We start from the raw sequence: 24,290 nt of genomic DNA on the forward strand, positions 1-24,290 counted from the left end.
CCGCATGCATCTGGAAAGCAGATAAAAAGAGCCACTTTTGGCGCCTATTAACTGAAATCACAGTAATTAAATACGAGGAATGAAGTATCACAGCAATTACATCCCCAGAGGAACCTCGCTGCTTTTCATCTTTGTGTAAATTCTTAAAGGAGAAGAGCTCTAAAAGGCCAAAAAGCCACAACATCCATCCAAACAAAGAAACTGCATCTGAAATAAGGTCTATATTTTTTTAACTTGACCACATTTTGCTTACCCAAGAAAAAATGACAGGAGTCAAGATGGCTGGATTGCAGAACATGCTCTATTTACTGACAAACAAAACTATTCAGTGTATCAGACAAATGACTCATAAATGAGGGAAAATATACAGTAACAAAGAAAAATGTTCTGAAGAACTGAACCTACTGTAAATACAATGTAGTCAGTTCCAGCTTGTTTAAAATCTGCACTGACATTTTTGTACAATTCAGATGTCACAGTGGCCATATGTAGCGATATGACCTTTTATACAGTCTATGGATATGACCACAGCTGCAAAAATGTATTGAAAATACTGAAATAAGTTCATCTTTTGGATACTATATGTATATGCATGTGTATGTACATGTAGATGCAACAGTGTTTCATTTACCACAAAAAAAGAGATCAGTGGTAAGAATCCAGTGGATTTATCCAATTGCATCATTTAAAGATGCATGGTCTCACTTCTAAGAGAAAGTTCCTGAAAGTATAAAAACTTTTACATAAACATTCAGTTATAACACACATATGTAATACGCAAAGTAAAACTTACCCAAAATATACAGAGTTGTGCTGTTTAAATATGCACACAACACAGATTCTCTCAGTGCCAGAATAAATGTAATTATAACATTTTTATAGAAACTCTAATATCATAAATAAATATCCTTACGGCTTTAAATAGTTTCAGTATACAAAACAGTACCACATCATTTTATCCCATTGATATTATTTAAGTGTAACACGTTTTATGGTTTGATTTTGTCATTTTCTTATTATGAGGCTATCTGATCTGAGGTAGACACAAAAGTGACGTTTCAAATTTAACAAAAGTCGACCGTTGAAACCCCTAATTGAGACTGTAGACAGAGATAGGTGGAGGTAATGCACACGAAGAAGAAGACGGCTCACGCGCCTGCTTGAGAACGCGCTTAGGAGAGTTCTAACAGTTCAGACATGGCGTGAATCAGAGGTTAAAAAAACTAAAAACTTTTAAATACTGTTCAGTTTCTTGCACAGACCGATCGTTTTGTGTCTTTACACATCAATGTATCGCCACAGGGTTTAATTAGTTTTTGTTTGTGTGTTTTTTTTTGTTTTATTGTATGTTTTAGCCGCGATTCCCATCCACGTACATTATAAGAGTGATTGACTGCAACGGTTTGAGCTAAAAATCTCAGTTTGTGTTCTACTGAAGAAACAAAGTCACCTACATCTTGGATGCTCTAGGGGTAAGCAGATAAACATAACATTTTCTTTTTTGGGTAAACTATCCCTTTAAGTGAACTTCCTAGCATTTCATAATTGGGAAGTAATGCCCAAATCTTCAGCTGTATGGTTTTCTTCCCTAGTTTTTGGGTTAATGGGAAAATATTGATCATGAACAACTTTTGCAAAACATCAAACAAAAGCAGGTCATTGGGACTTCAGAACTTGAAAGTAGTGTTTCAATCAGTCACGTTTCAGAGAGTACAGTGATGCATCTGAAGATCAAAGGTCATACCCAGTACTGATTGTTTCGCAGAGTGGGGTTGGTGGTCCTGCAAAGCTGGGAAACTTCAGGCTCCAGGTCTCCAAAAGAGCACAGAGACACAGAGGTGCCATACGGCGAGTTCTCACTTCTGGTTTGCAGTCTGGTTATGGCTGAACTTCCAGCGTTTCTTGGAGTAAGAGGAGTGACGGTTACGACGGGGACACTTGCAGTCCACTGTGGCTGGTTCTGATCTGGTTGAGCAAGAGCACCTGAGGTATTCTTTAAAGACTTTGGTTTCTTCTTCCAGTTCCGTCTTAATAGCACCACCAACACAACCACAATGATGACCAGCAGCAGAAGAGCAAGAAGAGGCAAAAGGATGATCATTGAGTTTGAGGATGAGCCCGTCTGGGAAACCGACTCTACTTTGACCGGGGTATTATTTATTGGATAAATCTCCTCCAGCCCATGGGTTGGTTTTAGGTTAGTAGTACCCATGTCAATGCTGTTTGAATTACCCCAACGGTTGCGACCTTTGAATCTTGACCCAGATTTGGTCACCTGTTGTGTCGGCTGCACAGGTGGATATGTTGAAGATGGAAACAAGCTCAATGCAGCAGTTTGGTTACGAAAACCAGGCCTGATTGTGGTCACTGGGATCACTGTTGACATCTCCAGAGCGGGAACATGAGGTACAATGCTGAAAGTGAAAATCCCATTGGCGGGTTGGACGTTGTTGGCTTTAAGAATGAATCTGAAAGAATCATTTACTTCATGGACACCTGTCAGGTTCGCCTTCAACTCAATGGCCAGTTTCTCCTGCTGTAGTTCACTAAAAGTGAAAGACCCCACAGATTCCACTTTCTTTCTCTTGCTGCCAATTGCCCGGACAATCCTGCCGTTCTCCGGAGGTGAGGTAATTTCAAACAACGGGTCACTACCACTCAACAAAGCAAGTTCAGACACATTCAGCAAATGTGACTTCAGCTTTATTCGAACTCCGTTAGCAAATGTTACCCCTTCTGTGTACTTAATGAGGGGTTTGACAGTAAGGTTAACTACTTGGTTAGTTAGATTCGCTTCTGTTGTGAAGGCTGCAAACTCAAAGTTATCATGGGATGACTCGAGGCTGACCATGTGGTACCTCAGCTTTTCCTCCTGGAGATCATCTTGATTGAAAACAGTGACGTCTTCATCGTCTAGTAAGAGTTTACCGTACTTTGGTGGTACGGTGATTTTATAGTGCACTGTAGTGTTTTTACCATTGGTCACTGCGGCCAGGTGTGACCGTGTGATGGTTACAGAAGAGTGTCCCTGGGCCAGTAGCACCTCTGTGTTGTTAGCCAGTGAAACGATGATCTCTACCACTTCCAGATTGAAGAGTTTATATAACGGACGATGATGGCCATCGGTGACGCTGAAGTAGAACGCTCCAGATGATGGACTGCCATCGTGGATGAAGAAAACCTCTCCATTATTGATTTGAGCCTGTGAGAAGGAGTCCACCGACTCGTTCATGCGCTCTGTAATGGCTAGGAAACCATTGCTAGGTTTGCTAATCACTGTGTACTGGATTTCACTTGGTGGGTTGTCCAAGTCAACCACACTTAAGTGGTTGGGTCTGATAGCCACGGTGTCTCCCTGAACGACTTTGAGGCTGGGAGCTTTGGTCTTCAAAACAGGTGGTTGATCATTTATGGGGATTATAGTGATGTTGAATGATTCTGACACAACCTCTGAGGGATCTAGGGGGCGGGTTGGTGGTTGGCTCTTTAGGTTTAGATACACATCAAAGTCAAAATAGTCATGGGTGGTCTCAGAGTTGTCGTGATGGTATGTGATACCATACTTATTAAGGATGAACTGAGAAAAATTGGGCTTCTCTTTTGTAAGATTTCGTTCCCCAACGACGATGGCGCCATGCTTTGGAAGAGATGTGACCTGGTACCAAACCTCATAAGAGCTGCGCTTGGATTCAGGTTGTTTTGTCATGAGATTGGATGCATCCAGCATTGATTTGTCGATTAGCACTTTATCTCCTTCAGTTACAGTCACACCTGTATATATATAAAAACAATGAAATACATTTTATTTGACAAAAGCCATGACTTTTCTGCAAGAATAACAGGTTTAAAGTATATTTGGCTATTTTTTACAATACTACCTTTTAAATCCTCAACAATTTTAAAGATTTCACATGTCTATTCAACATTAATCATAATGAAAATACATATTCATTTCACAGCTACATATGCAAATGTTCAAAATCTTGAAAATATTTTTTTATTATGGTTTCCACAAAATATATACGAAATTTCGAGATTCAAAGGATCATGTGACACTGAAAACTGGAGTAATAATGACAGCTGAAAATTCAACTTTGAAATAAAGGAATAAATATCATTTTAAAACATATTACAACAGAAAACAGTTATAAAAAATACAATAAAACTGTAATATTGTGAAATGTTATTAGAACTGAATAAAATGTCACAATATTATTATTATTATTATTTTTAATACAACATTACTGACTGTAAACTAAATAATATTAATTATTTTGTAAATTTTTATACTGTACCTTTATTTTTGAAGAGCACTGAACTTTGTTCAGGTCCAATATTTTCGTATGAAATGTCAATTTCAAATGTCTGGGGTTCAAGCGTAGCAGGTGGAGAGGACACAGTAAATGTGAACTTGTCTAGTGCCGCCCATCCTAAAGACGCCCCATGAATTTGATGATATGCTACTTCACCCTCATCCACCTGTAATGATTCAAGTTACATGAGTTACTAAAATATAAAGCATGAAAAAATAAAACACTGATAAAAACAACACATGCCCCCCAAATCCCCCCAAAAAAGTCTTACATATGACTGTAAAAATATATTTCCTGCAATGACACCTTAAATTCTTAATACTACTCTTTCTGCTTAGCAACACTGTGTCATCGTATGTTTGAATTATGAATAGCAGCAATTTGGCATTAGCAGCGATTTGTGCTGGCTAACTAGGACATGTTACATTTAGCTTGCAAACATGACAGGCTCTCTGATCATGCTCATAGTTAAAGTAAATCCATAATTCATTACTCTGCACTCTGATATGCATGGCACTGACTTGGGAAAAAGATGTTGGCAACACTCACCATTTGTTGTGTGAAGGATGAAATATCAGTTGTGGTCTTATCTGCCTTCAAACTGACCAGTTTTCCAAATTTTGGGGGATTGATCACAGTAAAATAAACGGTTCTGTTTGAGAGGCCGGTATCATCATTGGTAACGGCCTGAAGAATGTTGTTTGAAATCAAGGATAAGGAACCTAGAAAACAAACACACCATAGGAATGTGTGTGAAAACTGACAAAAGAACACAATGGTCTAGTACAGACTAAACAACATTGTCTGGTGTATAGTAGCTCATGTGCTTTGAAATGATGGTGATGTTTAATAGACATGCATCTGAAGCATAAATTACAACCACAGACAAATTGGCAAGCTATATTTACTTCAAACGTGTAAACACAGTCAAAGATTAAGGGTAGGCAAGCATTTCAAGATCCTGTTTCAGATCACTTTTAGGTTGAAGCACTTTAGAGTGACTGAACTCAAAAGAACTTCAAACTATATGCCAGGAAGAATTTTGCTAAAAGACTCTACCGATTACTTTCATGACCTTAACTGAAGGTCATCATTTCCATATTCAGAGTTTTCTGAATTCCATATTCAGAGTTTTCTTTTTTTTCTCTCTATGCACAAAGGCCACAAGAATAGCTTGACAGGAAGCTTTGTTAAACACACGGACACAAAGTGGCAGAATAATGGTCAAAATTCAGTTGATTTATCAATTATTAATTAGTTATTTAATAGTGTTCCAGGTTCCTACTCATGTTTAAAATGAATTAGAAATAAAGCTGTCAAATAAACTCAAAAAGTAACATTAGATGGAAAGGGGAAATAAGAAAAATAGACTCCAGGAACAAATAAATTTAGTTCATTTATCTGTAGTTAAACATAACAGATAAAAACTTTATCAGATGCTATCTGTTTAAGTATTTCTAGAGCCATTTGTAAAATTGAAAGCAGATGCAGCAGCTGTTGTTTTCTCAGACAAAGCCATTTTTCTGGCTCTGGTTTTAAATGTGACATAAATGTGACGAAGTGTGTCAAAAATTAAGAAAATGACTGTAGTTTAATAGCTTTTTACAGTGACTCGTTCAGTGTTCAAATGCTTTCCGCTGAGCTTTTTATAGCCGGACAGTTAAAGCCGTTTTGTTATTACATGGATCAGTTGCTTTAAGATTAAGAAAGTGTGAAACACTTGATGCTCAGACAGAGATTTAGTTAGTGGGTGGAGACAGCATTGTTGACTTTATACAGAGCGGAAAGGAGGAGTCAATCTGGGGCTCTGATTTGGCAAGCGAAGCAGCCAGATGCTGACCTCACTGCTGTAACATGACACGCTATTTTACCTCCATAAAAAGAGATGGAGAGCACAATATTTTCTGGAACATAAGCAAACTAAGATTACATATACAATATAAAGACTTTTTTTTGGGACCGAGATCTAAAGTGCTGTCTCTACAATGATTATTGTATAACATCTAATATTTCCTTGTAGGTAATCTGTGTGTTGCAGAATATACCAGGTTACTGCTGAAGATCCCCTCATGTTAATCAGCATTACCTGGAAACACCGTAAGAGGTCCAGCCTTCTCTAGAGTAAGAACCAGGGCACGAGCTGTAATACTGAATATCTGCCTGGGAGCAAAGTTCACACCATCGTTTACTTGGAAGTTGAAGCCTCCTGCCATCGGCCCTGAGAAGTAAAAGACAGCAATCATTCTCATTTCCAGGATTCTGGTTTACAATGCACTGCAACTTCGATATCGTGTTACACACAACTTATTTCACATAGAAATGCTGCAAAAAATAAATGAATGAAACAAATAAAAAATAATAAACAGTATTTTGTTTTTTATAATACATTTGGTTCAAACTAATGATTCCATGCCACTGTTGCACTCAAACCTATTTTCACCTAAAAAGGGCAGCAAACGTAGGAGGAACAATGAGTGGTGTGCTGTGATTTAATGCACAACACTGGCATCTAGTGGTTAAACATGACATACTGTTTCAGAGGCTTGTTCAGATGATTGTTTTGTGAGATTGTTGACTGTGTATGATATCTCACCACTATGTACGAAAAGCAGTTGCCGCTGGTCAATGTGAGCTTGAGTAAAGTTCATGATGGGCCTGTTGGGGGCAGTCTTTAGAGCCAGGTGACCATTGCTGGGTTGGGTAATAATGTACTCCAGCTGCTCAGGAAGTGTGTCCTCATCTTCTGCGTTCAGATCCTCTGGAGTGATCTCTGTGATGGAGTCCACCCACACCTGAGTAAACAATCAAACATATAAACAGACACAGATAAGTGCTGGAAAGGTTTGTATTTTATATCATGGTCAACTGATTGAATCTCACTCCAGCTGAACACAGTTTGGGGAAAACAAGCTTAACTCTTAACTTATTTGAATGCTGATCTCCTTATCTGATACCAAAGAACAGCACAAAACACACATAAGGAGACATCCTGACTCTAGCTCATAAGAATATATTTTTGGTTCAACAATATACAAAATGTATATATAGCGGTACAGTATTGTATAAAGATTAATCAAGAGAAACGGTCTTTCAGCAGAAAAAAATGAACAATATTGTTATTAATGACAGGGTACAAAATATCTTACAAATCATGTCTTTACCCAAAAACACTCTGATAAAGCTATAATAAAAATGTATTATATTTTAGAAATTCATGGCATACATACAACAATTGTCTGTGCATGTCTAGTCCTATCTACACATAGAAATATCTCTGTCTGTGAGAAGTGTGAAGCTGAAAGTATTTTCACCATGAACAAGAACAACTAATCATGGATCATTCAAAAATGCAAACCTCAAATTAAATCACTGTATGTAAAAAAAAAGAAAAAATTGTTGATTTTGTTGCCCATCTGCTCTGATTAAATTCTGTATCCATGTGTACACCAGTACCTCGAACCACATTCTATATATTTCTCTCAACCCCTGTTGAGCAACTGAATACAAAGCACTGAAATAAATAAACTAGACTGTAATCACTGAGCAAATGAGCAAATATGCATTTTAGAAGTAGTAGCGAGCCACCTTGTTGGTATTATAAATATTTTAATATTTGAGTTTAGGATCAAAAAGCTAATTATTAATAATTCAAGCCAAAGGAAAACCTGCTGTAAGTGTCTTTCAAGCTGAAAAGTTCAAAAAGCATGAAACAGAAATGCCTTGAGGAATCTGAAGCATGCAGAGCAGCCCTTCTGACTGTCCCTGATGGTCTGTGATCTGTGACTTTAGACTTTTCTTCAAGTTGAAGCCAATAATTTACTTGTCTACAACTAGTAGCTTGGCCTTATGGGTCTCAGAAACAACTGTGTGCTTGTCTCTACTCTTCTGTGACTGATGGGAGACCAAAGGGAACATAGACAATGAAATATTAAAACAGTACACAAATCCCAGCATCTTTTTTCCAGACCTCTGCAGTGTTTTCAAACTCCAGAAAACATTCTCAGACTGGAACCTCAGCTGACTCTAGTCATAAAAAGAAGTTTATATATAGTAATCTCACCCTGAGAACCCTGTTGGCTGTAATGGCTGGAGGCTCGTCATTGACGGCCGTGATCTGGACATACACAGTCCATGGTGCACTGTGTTTTCGCAGGTCTGTGTCATTTGCTGTGATAGTGAAGTGGTCCTCTGAGGTCTCTGTGTTGTCATGGACATAATAAATAAACTCCTGTTCCACCTGCCAAGTAAGAATAACAAACTATAAATATCTATATAAACATAGATAGAAAAAAAACGTATATATAAATAAAATACAAAACAAAGTACACCTAATCATTCGAGTGATTTGCTCATGCCTTTTCATATTCCATTTTCATTTCAAATGGGGAAAACTTTACCTGCTTCCTTGTAAAGTAGGTTGTGGGAATCCCTCTGAAACGTGAATTCTCAATGCGGCCATGCAGAGGACCCTCTGAGACGTAGTACACAAAATTAAGGCCTGAGAAATGTGGGTTGGTTACTCTGATAACGTCCTCTGTGAGAGCTTTAGATGCCCCTTCCTCCAGAGTGATATTGGACACCTCAATGGGTATGAGGCGTGGGATGATATCCACAGACATGATGATGTCATTGACCTCTGTGACTCCATTGCTGGCCTCCAACGTGAATGAATCACTCTCTTGGCCAGGTGCCACCTGTACATACTGAATGTTGCCTGCATTAACATCCCGCTGGGAAAAGGTCACTAATGGGTCCTCTTTCGTTCCTTGATACTGATCTTTACCCTCAATAAAATGGCGTAAATATCCATAAGATGGAGCAACTTTGACAGTAAAGGTTATTTCTGAAGCTGAACTTGCCTCATGAGTCACCTGAAAAGAAACAGAAATAGTAGGCCCTATTTTATTTAATTTAATCTTGCATTCAATGTTAAGCTTCTCTGGATTAATTGGAAATAACATTATCATAGTAATTAAGTATGCTAGTCTGAATTTAGCTTCTCTCGTGGTGTCAGAGAGTCAGATTCATTCAGGTCAATCAGTTCATCTTAAATGGTCCCAAATATAGTACAGAGGGGGGAAAAGTGAATCATTCTATCTAATGAATCAGTTTGTTCAAATGGTTCATTGGTTTGTTCAGATTGTTATGATGTTTAACTACTTCAAATTATGATAACCTTCTAGTTATGTCAGTCTCAAAGTAGTTTCCGCGACAAAATAATGCTAAAGGTAGCTAAATAAAAGATCATATTTACCTTAAGTTTATTGCTCTCGATCTTAACTGGTTTTCCCTCCTCCACCAGCAAGGTTTTGTTATGAAGAACTACGGGTGGCCTCTGGTGGCTCTCCAGGTACACCTTCACATGTATTTTAACATCAAGCCAAATGTCCTTTGCTTTCACCAGGAGTGTAAAAACGTCAGCCAGATTCTTACTGTTGTCATGATGATAAGACAAGTAGCCATTCCTCAGGTCATGCTGGGTGAATGACTCAATTTTGCTGTCTTTTAAATACAGCCCTCCATGTTTCGGAGCCTCATGGATTGTGAATAATATTTCATTGTCATTTCGGATGTCAAGGTTTGTCTCTACACTAAAGTTAGCATTAGTAAGGGTTTTGGCTTGCCCTTTCTGAACCAACAAGCCTGTGTTGTTGCCAGTTTTTAAATAAGCATCCTGTGCACTAATATCCAACAGAGAGGACACATAGTGCTTGCCATCTGACACAAAGAGAACAAAACGCCCAGAGTTCATCCCATGGTGAATGAACAGCACTCGTTTCTGTTCCAAGTCTTCTTGGCGAAACTGGTACAGCTTTTGTGAAGTGTCATTTGCAAGAACCAAGTCACCCATTGGGATACCACGGCGGGTGTAGACAAGCTGCCCATCACTGAAGTCTGAATCTGCGTCATGGTAGCACAGGTCATCAAGTGTAAGTAACCTCTGTCCATTTCTGACTACATGGAAAACTTTGTCTACAATGCGGATTGGTTTTTCATCATTAACCAGCTGTATCAAAATGTTAAACATGCCTTCCTTGGAGCCAATGTCCTTGTCTGTTAAAGAAAGCTTTGTTACTGGACTTGTGGAGGCTATGAAGGTAAAACTATCAAGAGTTGTTTCACTGTCATCATGAACATACATAATCCGCTCCTCATGAATGTCTTGATTGGTAAAGGAAATAATATTGTCAAAGTCTTTGGTAGAGTTGGACAAGTTGACTCGCATTAGCTTGCCATGGTGCGGCGTCTTTGTGATTGTGTAGTACATTTCTTTACTGCTTAGAGTTTCAGCAAACAAATCATCCTTTGTGATGAGTTTACTTTCACCTTCAAGAAGTGACAGCCCATTGTTTGTCATGAAAATGCTGTTGACATCTGCTTTAATATTGATTTTGAATATGTGCCTAGCTGAATGTGCATGCTTTGAGAATATGTGGAAAACAAATTCATCATTGGTGTCCTCGTATGATCTTTCCATTAGTTGGTAATGGACTTTCATATCTCTGATGTCTTTTTGACCAAATGTGGAATTTACATCCAGCTTGGCATTATTCACTTCAATTATTCCCCTCTTTGGTAAAGTCAATATTCTAAAACGAAGCTCATCCTCAGACAAATGTACACCGTGTACTGCTACATACAGATGCTCGGAGTCAATTACAGCTCTCGTAATTTTGTCCAGCTCTATAGGTTTATTGTTCTTTATTGTGTAGTCTATCCACTTTACTTTTATGGGAAACACCAATTCCTCAGTAGCTCTGGAGGCCACAGTTACTTTACACTTGAAATGGTCTGTACTATTACTTGTTTGGATAGACTGGTAGGTGCTGAGGTACCTCAAACGCTCCTTTTCAAGAACTCTTTGGGAAAACGAATTGGTAGTCTTCCATTCTCCACTTGAGTGCATCCTCTGGAGCTCACCAAATCTTGGTGGCTCAATCACATCGTACCGAATTTCCACTACCTGCTTTAATGCATTGGTCCAGATGGCCAGTTGTTTGGTACTTAAAAGAAACATCTCTCCTTGGATCACTTCCAGTCCTGTGTTATTGGAGATTTTGTACTCAAGTCCCACAGCCATGATTCTAAGAACCACTGTGTTGCTCACCTTCTCACCATCGCTGACTCTCAACACAATCCTAGAGTTCCTCACACCCGTGTGGACATAATACATCTTACCGTCTGCAAGAGCTGAATGAGAAAAGGAAGTAACTGGTGTACCTGCATTGTCTTCATTCTCTAAATACCCTGCATCAGCATTAAGGTTCCCTAACACAGAATAAAAGAGGTCTGTGTCATTGCTGTCAATGTCAGTGGCTTTCAGTACATCAGATGTCAGCCGCTTCTTGGAGTTTTCCAAAAGGGTAAACAGATTCCCCTCAGGTAGACTCAACTCAGGGGCATCATTGGTTGGTGTAACAGTGATATTAAACCGGTACAACTTGTGTCCCTTTAGATAGCCTGGCACATCCTTTCTGCTACTAGAGGACACAGAGAACATGAAGAAGTCCTGTGGGTCTTCAGATCCCCCATGGATATACATCACTCTGCCGTGCCACAAATCCAGCATGCTGAATGTATGCTCAGCCTGCTCCTGGTCTACATCAAGCCTAAGCTGACCATGCACCGGCTGCTCTTCAATCCTAAAGATGATCTGAGATTGACGGATGCCAAGCTTCTTGAAATCAAGGTTTACTTTAATATGCTTTGAATCCAAGGATCCCCGACCACCTTCTGGGACAACAAGATTCCTAAGCTGTAAAAAATTGCGGCCGTACTTCTTGACAAGACCTTTGGCTAAGGTGGATACATCGGTGGGTGGCAGCAGAGTGACAGAGTCAACAAGGGTTATGGGAAGGGTTGTTGGGCTTACTGTGGTGCTTATATCCAGCTCCTTTTCAGGTTCACAACCAACAGAGACGTCTTTGGTTACCAAAGCATTGGGGAGACCCATTTTGACGTTATTTATTTTAATGTCTCTGAAGCATCCTTTAAAGGAGCCACCTTTAATACGTTTCCCTGCTACTGAGGAAAGGCCAACTTTTCTGACTTCAGAACGTGTGCTGTCATCGATTCCCCCCAGGAAAAGGGAACCTTTCAGATAAAAGGTTTTTGATCTAGAGTTAATGATGGACTTTACGGTTTCTCCATCTACTGTAAGTTGGAGGTTTTTTGCTGTGAAAAAGAGCTGAATGTTGTACCATTTGTTGTCACTGATGACGGTGAGGGAACGTAGCTCTGTTTTACTTCCATCTTTACCAACCATTGCAACAAGGAGACCTTTCTGGATCTCTAGAGCGACAAAATCTCCCTGTCGAGCTGAATTGTACATGATGATCCCTTCTTCAGCTGACGTGTGGATTGAGCATTCAAAAGCCCAGTCATGTTGTGCTGTCCAAGGAGGAAAGGATATATAAGCCCGTGAACTGAAAAAACTGATTGGGTCAGCTTCATTGGCAAAAAACTGAGGGCTGCATCCCAGGGAAACCTCATAGACATTCTTGAACCCTGAGTAGGACCTTAGCGATGAAAGGAGGTTGTGCTGATTAAATATTACTTCATCGAGGCAGCCACGGAAACCATTGAGATCTCTGGACAGATATGCCTGATCCAATCCTCCAGTACCACCAACATACAGGCCGTCATTGATGTGCAGCTCTCTCTCTGGACCTGGCATTCGCAGGCTGGTCTTGGAATGGTTGTCCACAGTCAATGTGACATTGTAAATGTCATGGAAAAACTCTGCAGTGTGCCAGGCCAGATCATTCAACTGGGTTCCACTATCTGAGAGAAGGAGCTGCTCTCCAGATCCCAGATCCAACTTTACCTGTGAATGACAGGAACAATGTAAAAGAAAAACTGTCCTTACACAATCCTATACATAAAAACACACAGATTTATATATATATTTTTATAAATTATCTAGACATAACTTGGGACCAAATTCTTTTAAATATATCTAAATTGAAAAACATTAATTTAATACATACAACATTAAAGTTAACAGTTAATAAAATGGAATAAATAAAAACATATATATATATATATATATATATATATATATAAAATAAAGTAAACATTTCACAGATAATCTTAATTCACTTTGGGTTTAATACTGTGACAATAAAAATGACTATTATTAATTTTTGAAATAAAATATTGTTTTATATTTGATGTTGCTATAATGCATTTATAACCTACTTAGAGTGCAAATGGAGAAAAATATAATACAGCGCTAGGAGATATATCTGTGGGTACTGGGTAATATAGCATCAGGAAGTTTAAAATCCCCTGAGTTTTTAAACTAACAAATGTCTGAAATAAGAGCAATAAATTATTTGAATTGCTAAGAAAATGTGTATGAAAACAGGCAATTTATATTCATGAAATTCTCTTCCACATTAAAAAGTGTAATAAATAGCATCTGTCTACAGCCAATACGTTTTACTCTTAACATAAAATGTCACTGTCTTTACATCAAACAGCTAAGAAAACCTTGACCTGGCTTGCTGGATATTTCTAGCTTTTTCTAAACTTGAAAGCAATTATAATCGGTTATGTACTCAAAGAGGGTCACAGCCCAAGGATAGAAAATGACAATTTAATGACCTCAGATAAATGTGAGAGTTCAAAGATATTTTCAATTACAAGCAAATCGGACCTCAATGTTCAGCACAATCAGTTCTGTTGTAGCCTAAAGATATCCTTTATAAAAAGAATCCTATGTTAAATGAAAAAGTCAATTTCGGGAAAGTTTTTGACCTGGATTGTGGGAGTAACTACTTCTACCACAATGTCAACTAAGCCCACATTCTTCAGCCATTAAGTCAGTGCAATCATCAGGTTTGTAATGTATACCTTAAAGAAAGGTGCAGAAGCAGAAGAGTCTCAGAGAGTATCATAGCTAGACCATAGAATAAAATTCACCACTCCATTTTATCTGAAGAGGATATTCCATGTGTAGAGTTTTTGTCTCAACACAAAATGCTTGTCAGTCTTTATTATCACTTTTTTTTCTAATCAGATTCTTTTCAAGCCTCAATGGAATTGACATGTTTCCACATGTAGTTTTGTTGTGGTAGATCTAAACATTGCTGAGGGTGAAATAGCAACACGTGACTCACCTGCAGTCTGCCAGCATTCATCTCCAGCAGCAGGAAATCATTCTGCCCTGCAGCCAGGAAAAGCAGGCCATTCAGGCTGGAGGTGCGGAAACGAATGTGCAGTGTGTTACGGCTAGACGTCTCTGTCCCTTTTAACTGCACAAATCCATCACCATAGAATGAAGCTGCACATAAGAGAATATTACCCATGATGCTTGTTTTTGTTTTCATTTCTGAATGCTCATTCATTCTCTGCCTAATGAATTTTTGTGAATTAAACTGTTTGTTAACTTTTTAGTTACACTTTTTAATGCGTAATAAATTAATTGATTTATGAGAAAGGAGATTATTACTATTAAAAATGATTTATTCACTCTTATTCCAAACCAGCATGGTTTTCTTTTTCTATTAATTATTTTTTTTTTTTTTTGGTCTACAATGAAAGTTAATGGGGTCCAGCATTGTAGTGGACCCCATTGACTTATTGTATGGACAAAAAACATTTACATGTTCTTCAGAATATCTTATTCTCTGTAAAGAAAGTACTGGTTTGGTATAATATGAGGGTGAGTAACTGATGACAATTTTATCGTTTCTGTGTTTGCTTACCCTCAAAAGTTGCATTTTGATTTTGACACAGACATTAAATAAAAGTGACGGAATGAATAAAAACAACAACACTTTACAGGACAAGCCGGATGGCGCCAGCGAAGCACTGTGATACCCATGTGCATGTGCTGGCATGCTCTGCCCTGACAGCACCCGGTTCTCAACATAAAAGACTCTGACATAGCCACATTGTCTTAGCCCTGCTGTCCATTGATGGAGGCCTGGACGCAGCTGTTTTCTAACCCAGCCACACCACATCACCCTTTAATCTACACTAATGTGTTCTACACTCTCATCTACCTCTCTCTACAAGTGTCACTGTAGTATTTACACCCCTCAATTTGTATGGGAACAGAACACTTCTACTTTAGGACTGAAATGACACACTGATGTTTACCAGTGTAATTCTGTCAAACTATGCGAGAGCCATTACTCATTTGTTTTTAAATTCTTTGTTTACAATGCTTAAGGCACCATGCAAATTTCAGCGAAGCAATGTGATTCACTGAACTTTGCATAGTTGACACAAGAAGCCTTATAAAATTGTGGAGACACAATCGTGGACTATGTGATTAGATTAAACTTTAATATGCAAGAATGAATATTTATGTATCATACTTCCCCATAATGGTCTGACAAAAGGCAAAGGGGCAATATCAAAACCAAGCATTTTATCAAAAGTACAACTGATCAGCAGTAAATATAAAGGATGTTTTGATGTCAAACCTGAAATGACAGTGAGAGAGGAGAAAACAAGAATGCCATGCTATCTTTAGTTTCTTTTATCACACAAAGAGGTCCTACATCTGACATCCTGGAGATTTTATAAGTCTGGACACCGCGCTTCCAAAATAAGCCCAGGTCTGACATCTTGATAATTCAGTGGAGTCGCTATTGTGGAGCTCAACACTGAACAACTGCAACTGATGCAACAATGAAACACAATGTAGCACATTACACTAATATTACAATAATATTCAAATATTCATGTAATTACAGGTGTTTGCTGATAAACATTAAACTCTTTAAATAATGCCGGATAGTTCTATGAATTTTTGCAAAAAATGAAGTTCTATGAAGTTTTGCAAAGTGTTTTTATAAAAAAAAAAAAAAAAAAAAAAAAAAAACATCACTTGAATAAACACACTGGCCAATACAATGCCATAGTGCATGCTTTAATGTTGGTGAATCACTGCATTTCATTGTTATAAATAACTAAAAGGCTGCTTTCTGTGACCTGACATTTGGCAAGCGGCTGAATATGTTATCTCTACGAGCCACAAATCTGTGCAATCATGAAAGTTATATTATGTATACAACAAACCAATGTCACATTATTATTTGTATTTATTTTTTTATGGGGGGGGGGGGGGGGGGTAGGCATTTGCACGCAACACTGGCAATGAACATGATTTGGAAATTGAATAGCCAACTTTAAACGTACATTTGTTTGTATCAACGTCAGTTAACGCACAAACAGCTAAAATGACAATAACTCATATTTTCGTTGCAGAGAACGCAGCCATAAGAAACAGGCTTTTTGTCTATACTGTTCTCAAGTGCATAAAACCACATCGAAACTTGATGTTAAAATCGTGATAAATCCCCCAACTTAAATGTTGCGCATACAAATGTGAATGCTGAAATGCCCTTCTTTACATGCTTCAAATCAGCCATACTTCAGCAGTTTGAACTACTTACCCCCTTGTGCGAGTCCGACAAAAAGAAAGAGTAGTCCGTTTAAAAGGGTCGTCCTCATTTTAACATCAGAGCAATGTGATCATTCGACTTGAAATAAAGTAACGTGTTTTAAATTCATTGTCTCACCAAATGCATGGCGATTCGCTCAACTGCTCACTTTAAAATCTTTCCACAAACTTGCGTGTTCGAGCAGCAAGCGGAGAGAACTGGAGGAGAAACTCCGCCTCCTCAAGCTTTCTCGAGCCTCAGATATTCACCCCTCACCCCGACAAACAACAGCACAGGTTCGCGTGTAAAACAGACCGTGTGTTGCGCTTGAAAAATTACAATCGTTAAAGCAATTGTTAACTTTAGGATAAATATGTATAAAATACAACATGGGTTATATTGGGGAATTTCAATGCATCTTATTATGTGTACTTTACTGTATATCATTACAGCCTGACTGGAAGTGTGTGTAATTTTTTTTTCTTTATATAACTTTAAAACATGTACTAATTCGTATATTTTTATACATCATTTTCATAGTTTTAGATTTACAAAAAGGACTAGGCCTATATAAAATATACACAATATGCATTTTTTTAAAAGTAGCAAAAATATTATAATCATGAAGACAAGGAAGAGTGAAAAGTAAAATGATGGAAAGAATGATGAATAATATAATACAATTGCAAATAAGGATGAAATAAGTAAATTAAAGGGATCATATGATGCATTTGAAAATTTTCCTTTCTCTTTGGAGTGTTACAAGCTCTTGGTGAATGAAGAAGATCTGTAAAGTTGCAAAGACTAAAGTCTCAAATCCATAGCAATTTATCAAAGTTAAGACTCTGCCACGCCCCCCAAAACACCTCATCCAAACAAGCCCACACATGTCTATGTCACTATGTGGAAATATTTATGTAATGCTCTCTAGAAATAGAGAGAGAGAGAGAGCGAGAGAGCTACAAGTAATTGAAGTCTCATCTAGAGTTCACAAATGTATGGGTTCAGGAGCTGCAGATCATAGAACCGGCAAACAGTATACAGTAATCCAGACAAAGGTAAACTGCGCTACAGCTGCTAGTTTAGTAACCGTTAGGGATAACAACCATTCACACATGGACTTTTAACAATGTGTTTCAAAAGTGTAGTTAGTAGCTGTCAACCCTCCCTTTTTTTCGGGGGTTCTCACGTACTTTTCCCTCTGTCTTCCCGTTTTAGTATTTTCCTGTAAAATATATCCCGTTAGCCCTTCAATCGGACCTGTCAGTCTCTGTACTGTTGTCCTGTTGCTACTCCTTGCCCTTCCAGCGAAACATGTTTTCAAAGCATCGTTTTGCTTACTTGAAAGCAACCTTAGTGTGATGTTGGGCTTTTTAAGATAGGGTGGTTGTTGTGAGAGCACGATTTCACGCCAATCTGTAACTAAAGTCACGTTATACCTAGCTTCACAAATCGTTTAACGTTAGTTAATGCAGCAGTTTTGTAGTACTCATTTTTGCTGTCAGCAGAGGGATAGCAACAAAAAGATGAATGTTGAAATTTCCCGTATTTTGGATGAGTAACCTGAGAAATTTCCCTTATTTTCAATGTTGTCTTAAGCTATATAAATTAATATTCAGATGTTATGGTCTCCGTGGTCGCACCTCCAAGCAGGAAAGCGGTGTAAAGTTAATCCATTCTCATTTTATTTGTTTGGTTTATTTGTGCATTATTCTCATTGTTTATTTGTATTTGATTATGTGTTGCGCTATTACACCCCCCAATACAGCAAGTATATACAGGGAGTATGTCTAAACACTACGCAGTATTTCGAGTAGTAGTAAAGGAGGCATTCAACGTGGCGGCCACGCCAAGTAATGACGTCACGATGCCCAAGCCCTATTATGGAAATGGGTGAAACATTTCCGATGAGTGCTTGCAGTGTTTTGGCCAATCACAATGCACTGGTGCAGTTGGCCAATCAGAGAAGACTGCGCTTGTTGGAAGGAGGAATTTGTAGAAAATTACGTGTTTGAGAGAAGCAGGGCATAGAGGACCTACAATAATGTACAGTATTTGAAAAATAATGTGTTTTTTTTTTACATTAAAGCATGTCAACATATTCTATTACACCAAATAAACAAAATAACGATTTAAAAAAAAAAGCATCATATGACCCATTTAATAACTATAATATACGTGTGTTGACTGGACATAAGCAGGAACATCTTTTTAAATGACATACACTCAAACCAATGAAAAACGTATCGCCGCTAGAGTGGTTTATGTTCTGAGGTAAACTGTACAATAACTGAATAACCTTTAATTCTACATTCTAGTAGAAATAATCAGGAAGTCACTGAATGCATCTAACTGGGCATACGGGACACTGGTATCCCAGGTAACACACAATGTATTAGATATTTACGTTAGCTGGGATGGAATCATTTTGGTGGTGGTGTTAGCCACAGAACTATACTTGAACAAGTAGAAAATTAAAACAATACATCATTTAGTTTCAAATAAATACAATCTTTCTACAATCTTAATTTATTAAAGGTTTGAATGTCAAACTCAGTCAAAACAACTGCAGTATCTTCCTACTCTTGAAGATTTCCTAAGTGATTTTCACAAAATGTGCTTTAAGAAATCTGTAAAATTTTAATCTGTAAATGATGTTTTGGTTTAATTTTTACAGTATGTGTTCAGTTATAGTTCTGTGGCTAAAACCACCATCAAAATGTTTGTCTAATCTGTAACAAGACACACCCATTGAAGTTGTGTAATAAAACTGTGTATTAAACAAGACTTTGTCAGCTTTATCTTAATTGTTGAATTTCAATAGCATGTTTTCTGTTATAGTTCTGTGACTAAAACAAATATAAAAAATTTCTTATAAAAACAGTAACAAGACACACCATGAGGTTGATACAGAAGAGTGTATTTATTTTTAAATGAATTTATGTATTCGTTTTAATTTCAACAGCCTGTACTTTTTTTGGTGTCCTACTTCTGTGAAAACAACGAACATTAAAATGTTCTCACAGGGACCTGGAATCAGCCTACTGCAAAATCACTGGATTATGAAATGATAATATTTTTTAATAGTGTTTTTATATATTTTAATATAGGTATTTATAGTAATAATTTAATAATGACCACTATTACATATCTGGTTTACAATATTTATTATTTAAATTCAAGTGAGCATCATAAGTTTGTCTTTATATCTTTCAAGCCAAATGATAAAATAATGTCATACAACATAGAAAATTGTAATATTACACACTACTATAATACAAATCCCCAGATCTTTGTTTGTTTGTTTTTTCTGTTTCATGATTGCATTAAAGTGCTATTTCTCTCTTCCAGTGGTGGCTGGGGCATTATTAGTGGGGCTTCCTACAGTATCTCTCTAGTTGCTCAATGGCTCTATGGCTGGCCCAATAAACCAGGGTACCAAAAATATATAGAGGCTCTCAAACCAAGGTGACATAGCACAGCATTTACATGTTGATGTTACTTTACTTTTGTAGTTGGCTTTTTAATGATTCAGATGTTTCTTGCACTCCCTGCAGGTGCATATACTGCCTTACAAGAGCCATGCTAGAGATGCTGAAATATCTGCAGGATGGCAAACTGTATTTTCAGAGGAAACTGTGGTACAGCTAGTAATGACAAAAATAACAAGCACTATGTGAAAGTTAGTTCTATTTTTAAAATCCTGTTAATGTGGTTCCCTTAGCCACAGGGGGCACAGTATGCTATGCAGTACAGAGATATAGAGATACTTTTAAATTTAGCACAATAATAATTATTTGTATTACTAAAATGTATCGTAGCATTAAAACGAGTAAGCACTTGTCCCTTATTATTATTCTACCGTATTTGATTGTGATCTATCTATCTATCTATCTTTTAAATAAATGCTGTTCTTATATGATGTTCTGTCTCTTTCTGTATTTCAGCAACAACCATTTTCAACTGATCATAATAAGAAAAGTTTCTTTAGCCCCAAATCAGCTTAAGTTATAGTTAAATCAATTTGCCATGTTTATTATATGTGGCTATTATACTATGTTCGTTTATAATTTAGCATAGTGGTTTCCTTTTTGATATAACTGGTTCTTAGTAAAAACTTGGCATTAATGTTGTGATTTATTATTATAATTATTTTTATTTATTAAAAAAAATTTTGTAACAGGTTTGAGTGGCGTTTACAGTGTACTGGATCATTATCATCATCCTATCCTATCCCATCCTATCATCATCCTATATTAGCTTCCCTTCACTTGTTGCCAGTTCGTTGTAGAATTGATCTCAAGATTTTACTTTTAGTTTTTAAATCATCAAATAACACTGCTCCTAAATACCTCTCAGATCTATTACAGCCATATGCTCCATCCAGAGCACTTAGGTCTGCTGGGCAACTGCTTTTAGTCTCCCCCAATGCAAGATTAAAGAGCAGAGGTGACCGTGCCTTTGCAGTAGCGGCCCCGAAACTCTGGCATAATTTATCTTTGTACATTAGGCAGGCACCTTCAATTGCTGTTTTTAAATTACATTTAAAAACATATTTGTATAGTACAGCATATTACACAGTATGAGAGTTACCTGTTAGGAGTTCTTTTTAAGTGTGTGTTATAAATCATTATTGTATGTATTGCATATTTTATTGTGTTTTTATTTATTTAATTTTTATTCTTTTTAGTTTTACTCTTTATTTCATATTGTATGTACAGCACTTTGATGAACACCTGCTGTTTTAAAAGGTGCTCTATAAATAAACTTTGAATTTAATTGAATTATAAGCTTGAGAAAATGTGGGAAGTTGAATATGTATCAGCTATGCACAAAGCTATAAATAGTATGGAGAATTTTATAATTCACCAACATCATTACTCGTGAAACTGAATGAGGATCAGTTGAAACGTTATTGTTATTTTTATCCACATATTGTCAGTGTCCAACAGCTGAAGCAGCAGCACATTAACCTGATTTGTTTCATTGTATTAAATTGTTTAAATAAGATGTTACTGTAATAAAAGGTCAATTTTTCTTCTGTTTGCTACTGTAGTGCCATTACTGGCCAATTTTTTAAATTACAAACGTAATTTACCAAATAAAGGTCACTAGTGGGGTACAGAGAGATGCAGAATACAGTGAGGCTGTTGAAAGAAGCTCTTTGTGATTTATCATTTGCGATGGTTTTCATGCAGAGTTCCTCCTGTGGCTTTGCTCCATGGAACCAATGACATCATAGTTCCGATGGAATCATCAGTGAAGTTCTCTGAGCTCCTCACAGCCCTTTCTATCGGGATTTCTCTCTGAGACAAAGATGGTCACTGACCTTATGGCTCCAGACAGGCACTATAACAATATATTTGAATTAATTAATTAGGATCGTTTTCGAGGGTGTCCCAAAATACAACACCTCACAATCACAACAAAATAACAAAACAAAACACAAATTAACAATACATCCATAAACAAAACAAAAAATTAATAATAATAAATAAAAAAACAAAAATAAAAAGGGGGCACCACAAAATTTAAATAATTAGTTGCGAATATAGAACAAAACCTAATACAAAATGCACTGATCAAAGATATCCAATTACAATATAAAATAAGAACACACATACACACACACACACACACACACACACATATATATATATAAACAATAAAAAACAGCAACATGTACAAAACCAAAAATATGAAAACAAAGTTTGCTTAAACATCTTAAATGATGTATTTGTTTGAATATCAGCAGGTAAATTATTCCAGTCAATTTGGTTTTTAAACATAAAAGTTATTTTACTTATTGTTTTTCTAACACAAGGAACAGAAAAGAAAAAAAATAGAATGTCTAACCTGATAGTTTGAAGAAAATGGTACAAAATATTGTTGCAAATAACTAGGATAATTAAAATAAATATATTTGAAAATAAATTGAAGCTGAAGGATATGTAGTCTTGTGTGCAAAGATGGCCATTTGAGTGCATTATTCATTATACATTATACATGGCTGGCAGCCATATCACCCTGGAGCTCAAGACCGGTTTCCCACTGAAGCTAAGCAGGGCTGAGCCTGGTCAGTACCTGGATGGGAGACCTCCTGGGAAAACTAGGTCGCTGCTGATAGAGGTGCTAGTGAGGCCAGCAGGGGGTGCTCACCCTGTGGTCTGTGTGGGTCCTCGCGCCCCAGTGTAGTGATGGGGACACTATAACAAGCATCGTCCTTCGGATGAGATGTTAAACTGAGGTTATTAAAAATCCCAGGATGTCTTTCGAAAAGAGTAGAGGTGTGACCATTTGCCTTGACCATCATGGCCTCCTAACAATTCCCATATCTGCTGATTTGCTTCATCACTCTGTCTCCTCTCCACCAGTAAGCTGGTGTGTGGTGGGCGTTCTGGTGCACTATGGCTGCCATGATCGCATCATCCAGGTGGATGTTGCACACTGTTGGTGGATGAGGAGATACCCCCAACAATGTAAAGCGCTTTGAGTGCCTAGAAAAGTGCTATATAAATGTAAGGAATTAAAATAAAAAAGAAGTGGTCCTAATATTGAACCTTGGGGTACACCTCTTTGTTGAACCAAAAAATTTGATTTATCCCTTTAATGCTATACACTATTTTCTATTATGCAAGTATGAACCAAACCACCTAATTGCATTTTCAGAAAGGCCATTGGCATGAAGTAATACAGTTTATGGTTGTATTAAACAGGAGCACAGTAAAAGGTTATGCTGATTAATATTTTTCATTCTATTAATTACTAATTTAATTTTAAAATTATTATATGTTATTTATGTGTTTACTGTAAGTTTACAGGTTCAAGTTTCTAATGATTTCTTCTGAAATGTTTAATTTTCAATCAAAAACATGTTCAATAACCCAATATGTAAAATGGAAAGATGAAAGATAACAATCTCTGTGCCTAATATCTGTTAATAAATCCTGTTGATGTTTAATTACTGTAAATGTAAAAAAAATAAAAAAAAGAAGAGATTGTTCCAATTAAGACAACTAATAAATAAATATAAATATAATGTAATATGGATGGAGAAATTCTTACTTTCCATTTTTATAACTTATAACATTTTATAACTTTTATAACATTTTTTATAACTTATAAGTTATGTTATAACTTTTTATAACTTATAACTTTTATAACTTTATAACTTTTATAACTGTAAATTTTTCCTATATATATTTATTTAAATAATACATAATTGTTTCTTTTTGTGTCCTAATTACAGAATTATTTGTTTGTTACATATTCACAGTTGAGTAAATAACATAAGCTTCGGCTGTGCAAAAAATATTATTTTATGTCTGTTTTTGTCTTTATTAGAATGAAATGTTGCCACCAAAGAACACAATAATGTTCATATATAGGTGCTGAGACTGAAACATTGAATATTCACCTAAACTGCACATTTATGTGGATGCATATTCTTAAAACATTTATTTTAGGAGTATAATTCAGTGAACTGGACAAAATTATATGACAACCTATGATAATCAGGAAAACATATTGATACATAGTTTGTCAATTTGTTTGACAGTTGAATTGTGTGTATGAG

At 36.8% G+C, this 24,290-nt stretch overlaps 1 protein-coding gene across 1 annotated transcript; it reads right to left on the minus strand.

The window, feature by feature from the left end:
- Window positions 1-279: 279 nt before the first annotated feature.
- On the minus strand, window positions 280-16,910 carry cspg4ba (chondroitin sulfate proteoglycan 4ba). The gene is made up of 10 exons (XM_052557892.1): window positions 16,727-16,910; window positions 14,438-14,601; window positions 9,568-13,140; window positions 8,711-9,184; window positions 8,374-8,550; window positions 6,907-7,105; window positions 6,400-6,531; window positions 4,863-5,035; window positions 4,296-4,479; window positions 280-3,771 (listed from the first exon to the last, which is right to left on the minus strand). The coding sequence occupies exons 1-10, from the start codon at window positions 16,782-16,784 to the stop codon at window positions 1,739-1,741; spliced, it is 7,167 nt and encodes a 2,388-aa protein (XP_052413852.1). The 5' UTR covers window positions 16,785-16,910; the 3' UTR covers window positions 280-1,738.
- Window positions 16,911-24,290: the final 7,380 nt, after the last annotated feature.

This window comes from Carassius gibelio, chromosome B5 (genome assembly GCF_023724105.1).
Source record: "Carassius gibelio isolate Cgi1373 ecotype wild population from Czech Republic chromosome B5, carGib1.2-hapl.c, whole genome shotgun sequence".
Lineage (NCBI taxonomy): Eukaryota > Metazoa > Chordata > Actinopteri > Cypriniformes > Cyprinidae > Carassius > Carassius gibelio.

Bases quoted from the DNA above. Each gene is read 5' to 3' on its own strand.
- cspg4ba (XM_052557892.1), bottom strand. From the start codon at position 16,784: ATGAGGACGACCCTTTTAAACGGACTACTCTTTCTTTTTGTCGGACTC. The intron at 6,532-6,906 runs GTGAGATATCAT...TTTACTTCTCAG, and splicing joins ACTGCTTTTCGTACATAGTG to GGCCGATGGCAGGAGGCTTC. The intron at 5,036-6,399 runs GTAATGCTGATT...TTTGTTTTCTAG, and splicing joins ACCTCTTACGGTGTTTCCAG to GTTCCTTATCCTTGATTTCA.